We start from the raw sequence: 15,375 nt of genomic DNA on the forward strand, positions 1-15,375 counted from the left end.
CAGGACTGTGGCTGGGCTATTGTGAGGGAGCAGAGCGATGGCGCCAGATGTCCAGCGGGCCAGCAAGGGGCAGAAGCTACACACGGCACTGGCCTGAGTGCGGGATAAAGAGTGACACAGGGAGAGGCAGCTGCTACGGTTGTGTGGAGGACAGACCTCGGAGACTGATGTGAAAACAGAAATGTCAACTAGGGTAGATGCAGGCTGGGGACAGTGAGGAAGGAGGTGACCTTCCTCACGCCCTCTCGAAGCTGACCCAGTGTGAGCACAGCTCAGGAAAGAACACCAGGAACAGCGCAGAGGCTTTGTGTTCAAGCCACAAGAAAAAGGGACTCACTAGTTGAGATGGGGCGGACTGAAGGGGGTTAGGTATGGAGTTGAGTTTGGAACAACTCAATTTAATTGCCCGTTATTGGGCAGGAGGGCAGCGGGTGTTGCGTCTAGAGGCAGAAGACACTGAACACCGAAATTTGGGAGGGAGTTTTCGGTACCGAGATGAAATTTAATGAAAGTTAGAAAACCAAGTAAAGGCCGATGATCAAATACAACCCTTTGGATTGAGCTGAAGAGCAGCGATCAATGGAGACAGGGAAGGAGCACTCCCTAAGGTAGAAGACGACCCACGACAGCGGGACCCGAGAAGACAGTCAACGGCTTACTTCATGGGCAGTGACTAGCTGGGCTTACACCAATGAGCCAACAGCAGCTGTGGCAGAGGGTGGCAGCCTGGATGACCTCAGCAGGACTTCCTGTAGGCTGGGATGGAGGAAGAGATGGGATGAAAGTCAGCTAAAATGATCCAGGAGAACGGGAGGAGGAGAGGAAGGCGAGACGGGACTATGAGGACTATTTCCTCAGCCGAGAGCTATGGAGGGCCTGCAGAAGGTCGATACATTCGGGAGATAAAAGAAAAGAAAAGCTGATGGTTCGGGAAGTAGAAGGGGGAAGGGATCCATCTCAGTCACTGAGAAGACAGACCAGTGGGATCTGGTGCTCAAGCACATGAGCCCTGGACAGAGAGAGGCAAGAGAAGCAGGCTGGTGGGTCCGACGGGGTGAGGACGCGCGAATCCACCGGACGGTCAAGGATACCAACAGCATTCGGAACACAAGATCGGTTCTGAGCGAGAAATGGAGACATCTTTCGGGGTAGGGAAGAAAGCAATTATGCAAAACCCTTTAGGAGGTAAAGGGAGAGACCACAGCAACTAAAGATCTGCCCAGTTGTACTAAGTGAGCCCATGCGTCCGTGCTCACTCGGAGCACTGGGGAGATGGTAGAATAGGCAAAAATTATACCAAGACTGATTACAGGCTTAATTTTTTTTGGGGGGGGGCTTTGTATTAGGCTATTCTCTGATGCTATGACGGACATCACAGAGAAAGGAACTTGGGAAAGGGATTATTCAATCTTATAGCTTATAGTCAGTCAGGAAAGGAAGTCACGGTAGGAGCCCGGAGGCAGGAACGGAAGGAGAGGCTTTGGAAAGGGGGAGACTTATTGGCTTAATTCACATGGCTTGCTCAGCCTGTTCTCTTATAGAAGCCAGGACCGCGTGCCCAGGGGTGGCGCCACCCACACTGGGCTGGGTCCCCCTACATTACTCATTAGTCAAGTAAACGCCCCACAGACTTGCTTACAAGCCAGTCTGATGAAAGTAATTCCCTCAGCTGCAGCTCACTCTGCTTAGACGACCCTGGCGTGGGTCAAGCTGACAAGAAAAACCAAAAAACCAAACCAAACAACTAACCAGCACAGGCTTTAAACCATGATTGTGCCCCCAGAACCCCTTTCTCCAAGTACTAAAAGGTAAATGCATAGATCACCAACCTCCAGGTTCTAGGAAGGGCCCATCTAAAAATAACATGAAAAGGAAAAGTACTAATCAATAATCCCTTCTAAAATGGGTGTGCTAGAATCCAGCCAACAGACGATATGGCCAGGGACGATCACTGGCTAAAACCGTGTGGCTTCAGAGCAAAGCGGGGTGTTGGATGCGCAGCCTAAGCAGGAACAGGAACACAGCACAGGGAGGGAGGAGCTTAAGAGCGCGGGAGGCAGATACCACTCAGAACACACGGCATCCTCTCCGGAGCAGCTGGGATGCTAAACTTTATTATTACTATTTTTGTTGTTTGCTTGGCTTTTCTAGATCCCAGTCCTTAAACTAGTGCTATTTTCCTAACGAGTGGTTGGTGTGGCTAAGCGGCGGTAGCTGAAAACCACGGCTGCGTATCAGTTACCAGCAGAGGTCTTGGAATGGTGTCTGCTTGAGAACGGCAGATCTGTGACCACTTCCTTTCCTTAAAGACCTGCGAGAAAGCATCTCTGGGGTCGGGATGAGCAGGGTGGATACTCTTGGCACACCTGTGCAGATAAGCGCATGATGTTCAGAGAATGTGGCTGACTTGCTGGTGGCTAGGATGGGCCCCCCGCCCATGCCATGTTGTCTTTATGTCTCTCTTACAATTAGCTTACAATTAAAGGGCTTGTCTCAAAGGAAACAAAACGTAGTAGCCACGTTTTACGAGATGCAAGAATCCTGAGGGACGAGCAAGCTCTGAGGCCCAAGGGCCTTCAGGACTGACCTGCCGCGTGGTCTTTTCCAAGGCCAGTTCCTCGGTGAAATTCAGAACCTATATCTTGGCTTTCACTCCATCCAACCTTTTAACAGTATTGTTGCAAACCACAGATGCCCCATTTGTGCTGGAGATGTGTTAGGAGCGTTGTTTTATACCTGCATTCTGATTTAATTTCAGCACAGTGGCTTCTTGGGGTATTTCTTTTCAGTTTATATGTGTGTGTTTCACCTGCAGGTACATCTCTGGGCGATGTGTGTGTGCAGTACTCCCAGAGGCCACAAGAGGGGGTCAGGTGCCCCAGAACTGGGGTCAAAAACAAGTGTCTAAAGGCTACTGGTGCTCCTAACTACGAAGACAGCTCTCCACGAGTAACTTCTTGTTGTTTTTTAATTTAGTTTGTCTTTTAGTCAATTAAATTATCACAAATGAAACTACACGCTTTGACAGGAATTTTTTAAAGCGTGTTTAAATGACAAAGAACATTGTCCCAACCACTGAGAAGCAAAAAAAAAAAAAAAAAAAAAAAAAACCAGTTAATTCGGCTGTTAGAGGAACTGGCAAGATCTAAAGAGATTTCAGTAAGCCTAAATCCCACAGATAAAAAGAAAAAAATGAATCACATCGGGGACATACTAAAAAAAAAAAAATATACCAAAAATGTTCACTGTCTTCTTTAGCCCAACAATACCATTTTATGATGGTATTTGAAGTCGCTTCATTTTTAGCCCATGACTAATTACATGGGCATCTTCCAAACCAACAATGATTTCACTCTTCAAGCATGCTGGTCAGGATAACATTTTGTTTCTAAAACACTGCACTCATTCCCTTGCACCAACCCTAACACCGAGTTCCCGAAAGTTTAACCAGCTCCATGTCTTCTATCAAGTAGGCCAATTGCTACAATACTGGGGCAGGGGTGGGGAGGTCAAGCAATATGAAAAATAATGACTACTTAGATGGTGGTGGTGGGGGATGCATTCTTGCCAGGAAAAAATAGCTATATTTGGTCACATACCATCTCTCAGACACACTATTTTATATGCACTCATTTTGGTTAGAGACTAAATAAGACCTGCAGTGGGGGCCTCAACACTGAACTTGATCTGTGTTAGAAAAGCCAAACTGTATCATCTTGTGCTCTCTGAATACCAATGCTGCTCAACACTCTCCCAAGGGCCGGGGTGAACGTTTGAGGTGCTGTGGGTTGTGTGTGAGCCAGATACCCTTCACTCAAGCCTGAAGGCCGGGCAAACGCTGGTACTCAGAGAAGGTGACTGTGTAAAATGCCGTCGAGGGTGTGATCACATCTTCTGACGATTGGAGTAGTATAAAATAATCACGGTTTCCTGGAACATGTCTATAGAAAAGCTTAGCATCTGAATTCAGGGGCAAAGCGTGGAGGCCAGAGGCGTGAATAGAAGAATCGAGATGAAGATGCTTTGTCCCCCCCCCCCCCCCCAGTGATAGATAACGTAACAAACAACACGAGACGGCCAAGAAAACCACCAGGCTTCTCAGAGAAATGCAGGCCCGACAAAGGGTCTAGCCTCATCTACGTCATCTTCTGTGAAATTACAAAGGGGGCTTGGCCATGAAAGCGTGTGTACGTTGTATGGTGGAGAGCTCCCGCAAGAATTCAGAAAAGAAAAAAAAAAGTGGAAAAAAAAACAGTAATGATAACGGAAAAGTGCAATTATTAAATACCTATCATATACAAAGTCCAAGAGTGAACTATTGAACTTCATGATGATGATTCTATAAAATTAGATATTATTGCATTATTATTCTTTGTGTGGGGCAGGGCAAAGAGTATATTCATCTGCCTTGGGTCACACAAGCAGTAAGTGATAGAAAATTTAAAAAAGTTAAGCTCTCATGGCCAAGCGACAAGGTTTTCAAGGGTTTAGAACTAGAAAATTAAAAAAAAAAATTAAGTTCTCAATTGTCAAGCAAGAAAGTTTTCAAGTGTTTAGAACTCCGTTCATTGTCACTTGATTTCAGGATACCTGAAAGCCCCCAAATGTCCCTGAGAACAAGGGCTGGGTCTAAGCACCCCTGCCTTCCAGTAGAGGAGACAAAGGCCCAGGGGGTAATGTCGCAGGCAGGTGCAGCTGGAAGAGACCCGAGTGATTCTTCCAATTCCTAGACAATGTTGCTCTTAAGACACACCGCCACTGTGCTGGGTGGCTACCCCCATGGTCTTTTCCCATTCTGCGGTGTCCTAATCTGAATGTGGAATTAGGTAATCTCTGTCAAGAAGAAATTCTTCTACTACTGTGGTGGTCTGAATGAGATGACCCCCATTGTCTACGGCCATACCACCTGAACGCGCCTGATCTCGTCTCATCTCGGAAGCTAAGTAGGGTCGGGCCTGGTTAGCAATGGGATGGGAGATGTCCCCAGTCTCTAGCGTTTGAATGACTTGTCCCCAGTTGGTGTGGCTGTGACGAAGTGTGTCATGTCACTGAGGGTGGGTGTTGAGGTTTTAAGGCCTTGTGCAGTTCCGGATGCACTCCGAGATGTGAGCTCTTGGCTTCCTGACCTCGCCTGCGTGCCTCTGCTTGGCTATCGTGAGCTCAGACTCCACAGGACTGCAAGCCCAAACAAACTCTTCCTTCTACAAATTGCCTTAGTCATGGTGTGTCATCACAGTGACTGAGAAGTGACCAATACAAATACCTTGTGACAGAGTTGAGACCCAGTCCAGCAAACGCCCTACAGAATCCCGGTGTAAATAAATCTCTCAAGGAAGAAAAACAAAGGCCCCCTGCCTCAGTTTTAACATCTGTCTTGGAGGAAATTTTTTGGGTTGTTTTTTTTTGGTGGGGGAACTGTTTCTCAGACCTCAAATGGAGATTTACTCATGGATCATAAAAGCAATTTAATGCCTCATCGATGAATGGCACTTTGGTAAATCCAAATGAACTATAATAAAAAATATACCTAATACTTTATTGCAAATGCCTAGTGTTAACAGCGCTACCCTTTAGGCATGCGTGCAGTCAGTCATGGCATTGCAGTACAGTTCTTGTTCCAGTCTCTATCAAAACCATCAAACAAGCAAGTAAACAAACAAAAAAGCTGAGTGGTGGTGGCACACACCTGTAATCCCAGCATTCAGGAGGCAGAGAAGAATGGATCTGAGTTTCAGGCCAGCCTGGTCTGCAGAGCAAGTTCCAGGACAGTCAGGGATACACAGACAAACCTGTCTTGGAAAAACAAAAACCAACCAACCAACTAAAAACATCTAAACACCATAGTGGAAGGCCACCAGGACACCTGGCATGGGAAGCATCCTTAGCTCTATCTTGACGACTGAGGTTACCGGGACCAACACCTAGAATATCTCATGTCTGTAATTACAGAACCGTCTTGACATGCTGAAGAGCCAGCTTGATTAGCCATGCAAAGAAATTCCAGGAATGCGCCACGTCAAAGCTTTCCCAATGAAGCACAGACACAAGACTGCGGAGAAAAACACAATGTTTCAAGAAAGCGCACAAAGGAAGTCAGGGCTCTGGGCAGAAAGGCCAATGCCCGGCCCAGCAGGAAACAACACAATGAACAAGGGAACAGCCAACCTGCAGCCTGCGGCAGCAAAGATACTCCAAGGGTCAGCATGCGGGAAAGACGCATGCGTCATTCTGAAGGCTTCATCCAATAGAGAAGGGAGAACGAGAACTATCACAAGAAAACACAAACATCTACAAACTCAAGAGTTCAAATAAAACGTGGTCAGCTTCCATGCCTGTCACCAACCCGCAAGCAAGTCTAAAACCTGATAAAGTGTAAAAGTCGTATAAAAGTTGAGTTTCTTTCTCTCTTTCCTCTTCACTGTCTTGCAGTGGCAGCATTGCCTTCTCTGCAAGACTGCTGTCTTGGGGAGAAACACAGAGCAAATGAACAGGACATCTATACCATACCCCTCTCCCAAGGCTTAGAAGTCATTGTAGAAGCCCGGGTGAGAAGCGACCAAGAGCCGAGGCAGTAGACAAACACAAGGAAAACAGTTAGGGACGCAGCAGAGCTGCTGCTCACAGGGACTCAGGGTGGCTGTGACAGCCATCAAAGACCGATGCAAGCCCAAGTCGGACCAGATCCCAGCACGGACAGGAAGTGGGACACAGGGCCCACCGCTAGCCTTGGAACGACTGGAGATTGTTAGCTGCTGGTGAGGAGAAAGACACTGTTCTCTAAGACTGTATCCCCTGATCAATCAACCAGGAGCCACACATCCAGGAATACTGGGGCAGCACAAATTGGTCTTGAGTGATTTGGAGGGTTAGGGGGGCACAGATTGGATGGGTGAGAAGTGGGGGATGGGTCGGGGGAGAGCTGGAGGGGAGGGCAGAGGACCAATCTCATCAAAACATTATATGCGATGCTCAAAGAATTAAGAGGAACAAATGCAGAACAAATCTAGGAATCCACTGCATTATAGTCTTGACCGAAACAATGAATCGTGGGGAACGGCTGCTAAAAGCCTCAGCTAGAAAGACAGGCAATCGGCTTTAAAATAGACACACCAGGCTGGAAAGTCCTGAACTCAGAAGTGGAGCGGGGTCTCCTAAAGGGAAAATGCAGCGAAAATATTTCTAACGAGATAGAGGATCAGAGCCCTAAAGAGAACGAGCCAACCAGCCCCTCAGATCCATTACGAGGGGACAGGAAATACAGGCGCACAGAGATGCAAGCAGCTAGATTACAAATACAGGCAACCCTACAAAAACCTGGTTTCCTCAATGAGTAAGGCCAAGAAAAACCAGCGATGGAACTGGATGAGACTAACATAAGCCTAAAATTTGGACTCACTCAAATGTGTCATTACCCACTTGGTTAGATCCCGATTTGTACAATCACACCTCAAAGGGACTTTTTCAGGATTGTACAATTTGAATATAGACTACCAGGTTACATAAGCATAAGGACTTATTTTTAAATTGTTAGATGTGATAAAATATCGTATTGGTTTCTTAAAGCGATAAAACATTTTAAATAAAAAAAAAAGCACAGCACACATAAGAAATCCAATTAGCAGAAGGTCAGGAAGCGGACACATATAAGCCCCTTCTGGGAAAAACATTCCGCCTTTCTGGTAGAAATTCCAAACACCTACAAAGCAGGCCACCTGACTTCCATCCTTCAGAAGAAGGGGCTAAGGCCATCTCAGCCAGGTAAATACCACGCGGCCGAGGCTTCCTTCTGTTTCCAGAGGCTGTGCCACTGGAAAGGCAAACGTGCATCTAAAGGCCATGCTCTGCCACAGCACACACGCTCTATCAGAAAGCTTACGCGACGGGGCTGGCGAGCAGGCACGCCTCTTGGTTCTCTTCCTGGAGCATGGAAGTTATCTTCCTTCCGGCAGCTTTACTGATGGACGTCTTCAACTTCTTAGCCAGCTTCTTGGGGGTGTTGGCTATGGAGGAGTCCTCCGCACCACAGCTGTACACGTCCATCTTTATCCGGAAGTCCGGCCCCGCGTCGTGGCTAAGCACAAGAGCAGTTAGAATGCTGGGAGTCGAATTCAGTAGACGCTAAAACTAACATACCTTGGATGCTTTTATGATAGTCAAAAAAAAAAAAAATCAACATTTAAGTCATATATAAGGAGATGAGATTTCCACAGTTATTTAGTTTCTGAAGAGCTTTAGAGGTTTGCTGTAATTTTTAGAGCTGTCTTGGAGATTTGGGGAGTGACTTTTTTTTTTTTTTTGGTGAAACACTTGCCAAGCATGCACGCATACCTTGTCAGGCATGACCTAATCAGTGAGCTGTAGGCCAGCAGAAGACCGTCTATAAAAATACAGCAGAGAGGGCCCACTGTTGTCCCCTGGTCTCCGGATGCTTATGCACATAAATGCACGAACACCACAGACATTCACAGCACACACAAGAACATGTGTGTGCACACACACACAACACACGCAAGCGAGCACTTTACTTCACGTGAGCCAACACACACAGGCACCGTACTTAAAAAGTATGAAGAATAAAACACGCTGGCTTTGCTGTTTTTCCCTCTCAGTCCTTCACCACCAAAATGTGAAAGTATCTATTTATATTATATCTGGAATTTCCTGAAACATCTGTCTCTCCTGAACAGAGTCCACGGAAACTCCAGTTCCCATTTGTCCTCATACTCAGTCAGTCCACCGCCTCACTGCGGCCAACAGCCATCAGCATTCCACTGTTTGGTCAGAGAGAGAGAAAGGCCCACAAAACCAAGAGAAAGGGATAGACTTCACAGCCCGCGGCTCCCAGAGGGCAGGCACAGCCTTGATGAAGGCTGTGTGTCTTTCACAAACCAAGCCTGAAAGGAGAAGGGACTGGATAGGCTTTTATTAAAACCTAACTCAGGGTCGGGCGGTGGTGGCGCATACCTTTAATCCCAACAGTCGAGTGGCTGAGGCAGGAGGATCTCTGTGACTTCAAGGCCAGCCTGGTCTACAAGAGCTAGTTCCAGGAGAGGCTCCAAAGCTACAGAGGAAACCTGTCTCGAAAAACAAACAAACAAACAAACAAACAAAAAAACCAAAACACCCTATTCAGAAATTCTCCAGTTTGGAGATGTTTCGGTTGGTAGATGCTTGCTTACCAAGCATAAGGGCCTCAGTTTGGGTTCCCCTACCCATGAATCAGATGTGGTAGCTTGTGTCTGTAATCTCAGCAGTTCTTCAGGCAGACACAGGAGACACCCCAGGAGCCCGTGGGCCAGCTTGTTTGGCATATGCCAGAGAAAAACAGATCCTGGCTCACACTTGGTGAAAGGCTCTGGTCTACCCTGGAGGTTGCCCTCTGACCTCCACACCTGCTGTTTCACAACTGTCCTCATGCTTTCCCACACAAACACGCACACAAAGAAAACAACGGATAAATCAACTGTTTAGCAAGCACAATATGTCGGGCATTACTCTTTCTAGGCACAATCAACTACCATCAGCACAGAAACCCATGGTGTTGTTACTAAGGGCAAGACACACATAGGACCGCATCCATCTGCAGACGTGACCGGAAGACAAAAGGGAGTGAGTCATGGGGCCTTAAAATTCAAATGGCCAATCTAGGGTCTGAATAAATCCAAGGACCAACTTCCAGATATTTTTATAGTTTCTTACTTGGCAACTTCCAAACATACAGTATTCCTGGTAATGAGTAACAAATGTCAATATTTAGAAGAAAACCAGAGATTCATAAATATTGAAGACTTATTAAAAACAAGCATCATAACAAAAAGCACATTTTTTAACATTGAGAACATTTGTCAGCAGTTATTTTTAGGCCAATTTGAAATATTTACACAAAAAATACCAATAAATCATATGCTGTCTTCCAAGTCATTTGTATTGTTCTTCCTGCGGGGGGAGGGGGAGGTCCATCTAACTTTTGTCTTTGTGGCAAAAAAAGCAAACAATGGCCGAGTGATGTGAAGAAAAGAGCCAATTAGCTAGTGAGTGGGATAATTTTGGCAAGAAACAAAATGTCATTAGCAACGTCTGAAAATAGAAATGAAGATACAGAGATAATGAAGGAAATACACTTTAGCCTAAATTCTACAAGAACTTGGGAAGCTTCCTGAGGCGGGGCATCACTGGATTCCTTTGGCTTTAACGCAGCTTGTAAAATGGCCCAATGGCCCAGGGTGACGTGTTGTTTTGTCCTATACAATCACGGGCGCAGGACACCAGCACGGAAGCCACAGATGCTGCCTGTGGGGGGTCCGTTGTTGTTACCTGACGGGCAAAGGCGGGTGGGCCTCTGAGGTCTCAAGTGTCAGTGGACACGGCAAGGGGCGGGCAGCTGGCTCCACGTGAGCCGCTCAGCAGCTATTCCCCCTCGACGGGGGAATGGCATCTTGAAAGCGCCCAAGAAACAAATCCCACGAGGCGACGGCAGAGTCTTTGAAGGAGAGGACAGGAAAAACTCATGGTGGTTAGAAGTGATCTCCACGACTGCCCGAGGAGTTGTTTCTGCCTCTCTGTATGACGGCCATAATACAGTGAGCCTGCGCAGAGCAGGGCCGTAAAACAGCGCTTTAAGATGGCCAGGCTGTTCACTGTCTGAGTCCGTGAGGAGTCCACTGTAAGGAAAAGAACGGCCCAGCACCATGCTAGGCACTTAGAGAATGGCTTGGAAGCAAACCTGCTTTGCTACTTTAGTTCTCTTGTCACTAAACTTCCTGTGAAGTTTAAAAAAAAATCAGCTTTATGCCTAAATTCACTGTACAGCAAACATAAAGAGAAATTCGATTATATTTATAGCTTGGTTAATGATAGAAATATAAATATTTATAAAGAGTTTATCAGAGCCAACAAGCCAACTATTTGCTGCTTACATTAATTAAAAGATTTCTATTTTATTCTGAATCCAAAAAAAAAAAATGTATCTTTTAAACATTTAAAGCTGTTAATGCTTTGAGAAGGATCCAAGAACCATCAGGACGTAGGCCATCAGAAACCAAAGACGGCAGCCGGCCCTCCTTTACCGATAAGAAAAAGAGGCAGACTTCCGAGTTCATTCTTTACAGATGAAAGATACTTACAATATGGTGACGTTGTCAAAACATATATCTGTGACTGTCTGATCCACGATCACCATGTCGGTGTCAAACACTTCGGCTCCCATCCTGAATAAACAGAAGATGGCGTAGCGCTGCGTGCCTAAAGGAGAGACGATGGTAGAGGAGGCCATCACAAGCCGGACAATGCAGGCCCGAGATGCAGGCATGCACGCAAGCTGAGCACTGAGTTGCCATAGCTCCGGCCGCGGCTTCCTGTGTATGCAATGGTCCCTCATCCAACTCAAACTCAACCTCAAACCAAAGACCAAAAATAAACATCAGTCCCGCAGCTTTCCGAAGAGATCCCCAGAAACCAATCTGACCACTAACCAACTCGTACCCTACCAAACTAAGCACCACACACAAGTCCACACCTAAGGAGGTCCAAGTCTTAGGAGAAAGCGACTTTTAAAGGCGGGAACACCAGCAGCAGCCAAATGTCTTCCACCGCGCTGGAAGCAGGGAAAGAAACCACCCGAAAAGCCCCGACGTCCAAAAGGCAGGCAAAGCAATGAAAAGGGACAGGGGACACAGAAAGTAGGACTAACACAGGGGGACACAAAAACAGAGCTGCTAGGCCTTGCGATTTGTTGATGCTCTAACAAATGCCAGGGGATTAAAGAGCTGGTTTATTAAAGGCTAGCCGTGATTTCTTCATTACTGAGAAAATGTAGCTCTTCAGGAAAAGTTTATTCTCTGCAGTAAGCAGGAAGACTGACTTAATTCCCACATGCCTTCCTTGGTGAAGAAAATCATATGTCCTAATTGAAAAACAAACACTAACTTGATTTAAATTCTTCATATTAAATTAATTATGCCCGATACCATTCATCTTTTGGAATATGAAGAATAAAGCCACAATAGACAAGGCAGATAAAGGACTATCGGATCACTCGGCTTTGCCTCACCCAGGCAAAGGAGACATCTGAGGTTAATGACCGTCATCCAAGCAATACACAGACTTGTGAAGACTGCATACAGCCAGTAAAATAGAAGGGGAAAAGAAGATCACATCTAGTTAACAACCTCTCATTACATCCTGTTAAATAACCCAACAAAGCAAAGCCGAGCCCTCACTCGAGACAGCCGTTTAGTGTGTGTGTGTGGGGGGGCATCTACCTTCCTCCCCCACCTCTCCACCTTGAGCTCATCACTCAGGTTCCCATCAACGAGGGAAAAGTGTACATGGTATGTGCCATCTATTCTGAATCAGGGAACTGGCACGCAGACCCCCAATCGGAAAACAACCCTTCACCAGCACCGTGCTTCCTGCCAAACAGCAGCGCCATCTTTCAGTGCCGAAGGAGTCTGTCCTCAGAAATCACAAACTGGGATCCTGCGCGCTAAAGGAAACACTTCCGACTACGAATGGAAACCATACGTACATTCTTTATTACTGAAGTGATCGGAGTCTTTCCACATGAGTGGGATTCGGATATCTGCAAAGGCGGCAGGAAAAAAAAAAAAGACAATTATTTTGTTAATTTTTATTTCACCGTGATGTGAACCTCTGAATTCCATAATAAACAGTGCCTATCAAAGATGAAATATACACATTTTCTAGTTGTTCGCAGCTGGTTTATGAAATATTTTGTTCTTGTATGTATACAGGTGCTCCGTCTGCATCACTTGCGTGTCGTGTCTGATGCCCACGAAGGGCAGAAGAGGGCACGAGATCTGAGGTTGCAGGTGGTAGTGAGCCCTCATGTGGGTGCTGGGCCCCAACTCAGGTCCTCTGCAAGAGTAATACACACTCCTAGCCACCTCTCTAGCTCCATAGGTGATAATTTTAGAAGTTACTAAATATACGTAAAATTCAGGGGTATTTGAAATGAAAATTCATTCTTTTAATTTATGATTTTAGCCCCACACATCTATGCCTTTTCCTCCCTGCTCCCCGGCTTTATGATGCCTCCCTCAGCAGCTGTGCCATTGTGAGTCCACGTCTGTCTCTGGTCCAAACACTTCACGGATGGAACCAAATCATTAATCAGCAATTATAGATCCCAGTGCCAAACGTGCTGGAATTGCTGTCTTTCGGAGGCATCCGATTGTCACTGGTCCTTTATCATTTGATCAAAATCCCTCTCAATTAACTTAGGAGCTCAAGAATTTTTACATGGCCCCCACCGTGTGTGTGTATGTGTGTGTGTGTGTGTGTGTGTGTGTGTGTGTGTGTGTGTGTGTAGGTCAGAGACAACTTATAAAATTTGGTTCTCTCCTGTCATGTGGGCCCCAGGAGTTGAACTCAGATCATCAGGGTTGGCGGCAAGCACCTTTATCTGTTGAGTCCTCTCATTGGCTTAGGGAAATAATAACGTCTTCGATATTTTATCTTCACATAGTATATTTACTTTTAACATTTTCTCTAACCTTGGCTTTTGGTTTGAGGGCTGGAGCTCGGGTCCAGAGGCTCAGCAGAACCTCCCACTGAGCTAGCCGTGCCTGCAGCTCCCACCCTTACATTTTAATTACAGTTATTCTTGTATATTTAATGCTTGAGGGTAGTTGCTGCCTTGTTGTAAATTACACTTTTTTTTTTCATTATATTCTGTAGCACGTTATTGCTGGTTTTAAGAAAAACTACCACTTTTTATTTATTTATCCTAAATCCAGTCACATTTTATTGAATGCTTTAATTCAAGTGTCTCAGTGCCTCCCCTTAGGTCACATCCATCTGCCATCCATTAGCCTCGAAAAGTCTCCAATCTGCCTATTCATTTTCAATAGCTTAATTTTTCAGTCATTATTTTAGTTACAATTCCAGACCAGTGTTAAATTATGTTGACATAATAGACATTGTTGTTTTGTTCTTGATTTTAATAGGAATGTCTTTGTCTCATAACTCTAACTCGGCGATGGCCTGTCAGGCCTCGCTTCTTGGCTTGACCACAATGGCTGCCTCCTTCCCTTCCACGATGGCCAATGGTTTCTCACCGCAGCTGCCTTGGCTGTGGTGGGGCGGCTTAACTATTCCCACTGTCATGGAGGGACCCTGACCACGCTTCCTCAGGTGCTTCCCCACAACCGGGGAAGGTCCTGCTCCTTCCCACACCTCATCCCAGCTCCATACAAACCCAGGGAGAGCGAGAATTTCCCATCCGTTTCCCAGTTGGCCATGGATTCCTCAGATAGCAGAGGGTCCAGCTTTGACCGACAGAAACAACCCCCACCTGGGTTCTAGCGTATTGTACTCCACCTTTGCTTTTCCTGACAGTTTACGGCAAACTGAGACTGCCTACACAGGCTAGCGAACCGGAAGTATCAGGTCCCAGGCTGTAGTTTGGTTAAGAGAAAACTAGGGACTGGGGTGACGGCTCAGTGGTTGGGCACTTGGTGCACAACCACAGTTTGGATCCCCAGAGCCCTTTGCATGCAGGATGGCTGTGGCAGCCACCTGTAATTCCAGCCTTGGGGGGAGGGGTTCCCAAAGAAAGTTGGCTCTAGAGATTGTCACTGCCAGGGACCTGTGAGTTTGACTGACAGACTCTGCCTCGAAATAAATTAAAAGTGGAAGAATGACTGAGGATGACTCCCACCTCAGGACCTTACATATACATGCATGCATTTGCACACGTCTACATACATGCAACATGCATCCACGCACATATGAAAATGAAAAAGTGAAACCGCTGCACTTAGTCGCTGAGTGGGGAGCTGGCGAAAACACAGGGCAATTGCCACAATGCCACTGCTTGCTGTACAAAGCATGCATGCGGGCGAACCCGCTACTTTCATAGTTATGAAGCTCTGGCCAGGGGAAGCAGGTACAAGAAACTCAAGGTCTGTCTTGTTTATAGCGCAGTCTTAGAAACATTCTGACACTTGGCTGCCAGTGTCCAGCGAGCCAAGACCATGGTAACGGCACATGCATCCCATCCTCTGGGTTTCATTTGCTTAATTTCATTTAAAAATGTCTTGGGGGGGGGGGCTGGAGAGATGGCTCAGCGGTTAAGAGCATTGCCTGTTCTTCCAAAGGTTCTGAGTTCAATTCCCAGCAACCACATGGTGGTTCACAACCATCTGAAATGAGGTCTGGTGCCCTCTTCTGGCCTTCAGGCATACACGCAGAAAGAATATTCTATACATAATAAATAAATAAATATTAAAAAAATGTCTTGGGAAGAAAGACCATGTTTGGGGGAAGATGACCTTGGGTTTTGTACAAAGGTATCTAAGATCATGAAAAGACCCCTCCTCCACATGTACACCATTTTTTTAAGGATCCCTTCTA

The 15,375-nt window shown here is 46.2% G+C and overlaps 2 protein-coding genes across 3 annotated transcripts in view; one reads left to right on the plus strand and one right to left on the minus strand.

Moving 5' to 3' along the window:
• The window catches only part of Cdk1 (cyclin dependent kinase 1), a 1,182,536-nt gene that overhangs the window by 1,153,716 nt on the left and 13,445 nt on the right, over window positions 1-15,375 (plus strand). The window lies entirely within an intron of this gene.
• Rtkn2 (rhotekin 2) overlaps window positions 1-15,375 on the minus strand; it is a 64,055-nt gene that overhangs the window by 32,483 nt on the left and 16,197 nt on the right. For both annotated transcript variants that reach the window (XM_050139475.1, XM_050139465.1), the window contains exons 4-6: window positions 12,527-12,580; window positions 11,124-11,241; window positions 7,877-8,071 (exon numbers count right to left, since the gene is read on the minus strand). In XM_050139475.1, the coding sequence (XP_049995432.1) occupies window positions 7,877-8,071; window positions 11,124-11,241; window positions 12,527-12,580 (367 nt within the window). The remainder of the gene's footprint in view (window positions 1-7,876; window positions 8,072-11,123; window positions 11,242-12,526; window positions 12,581-15,375) is intronic.

This window comes from Alexandromys fortis, unplaced genomic scaffold (genome assembly GCF_014885135.2).
Source record: "Alexandromys fortis isolate MF-2015 unplaced genomic scaffold, M_Fortis_MF-2015_v1.1 scaffold_9, whole genome shotgun sequence".
NCBI classification, from domain to species: domain Eukaryota; kingdom Metazoa; phylum Chordata; class Mammalia; order Rodentia; family Cricetidae; genus Alexandromys; species Alexandromys fortis.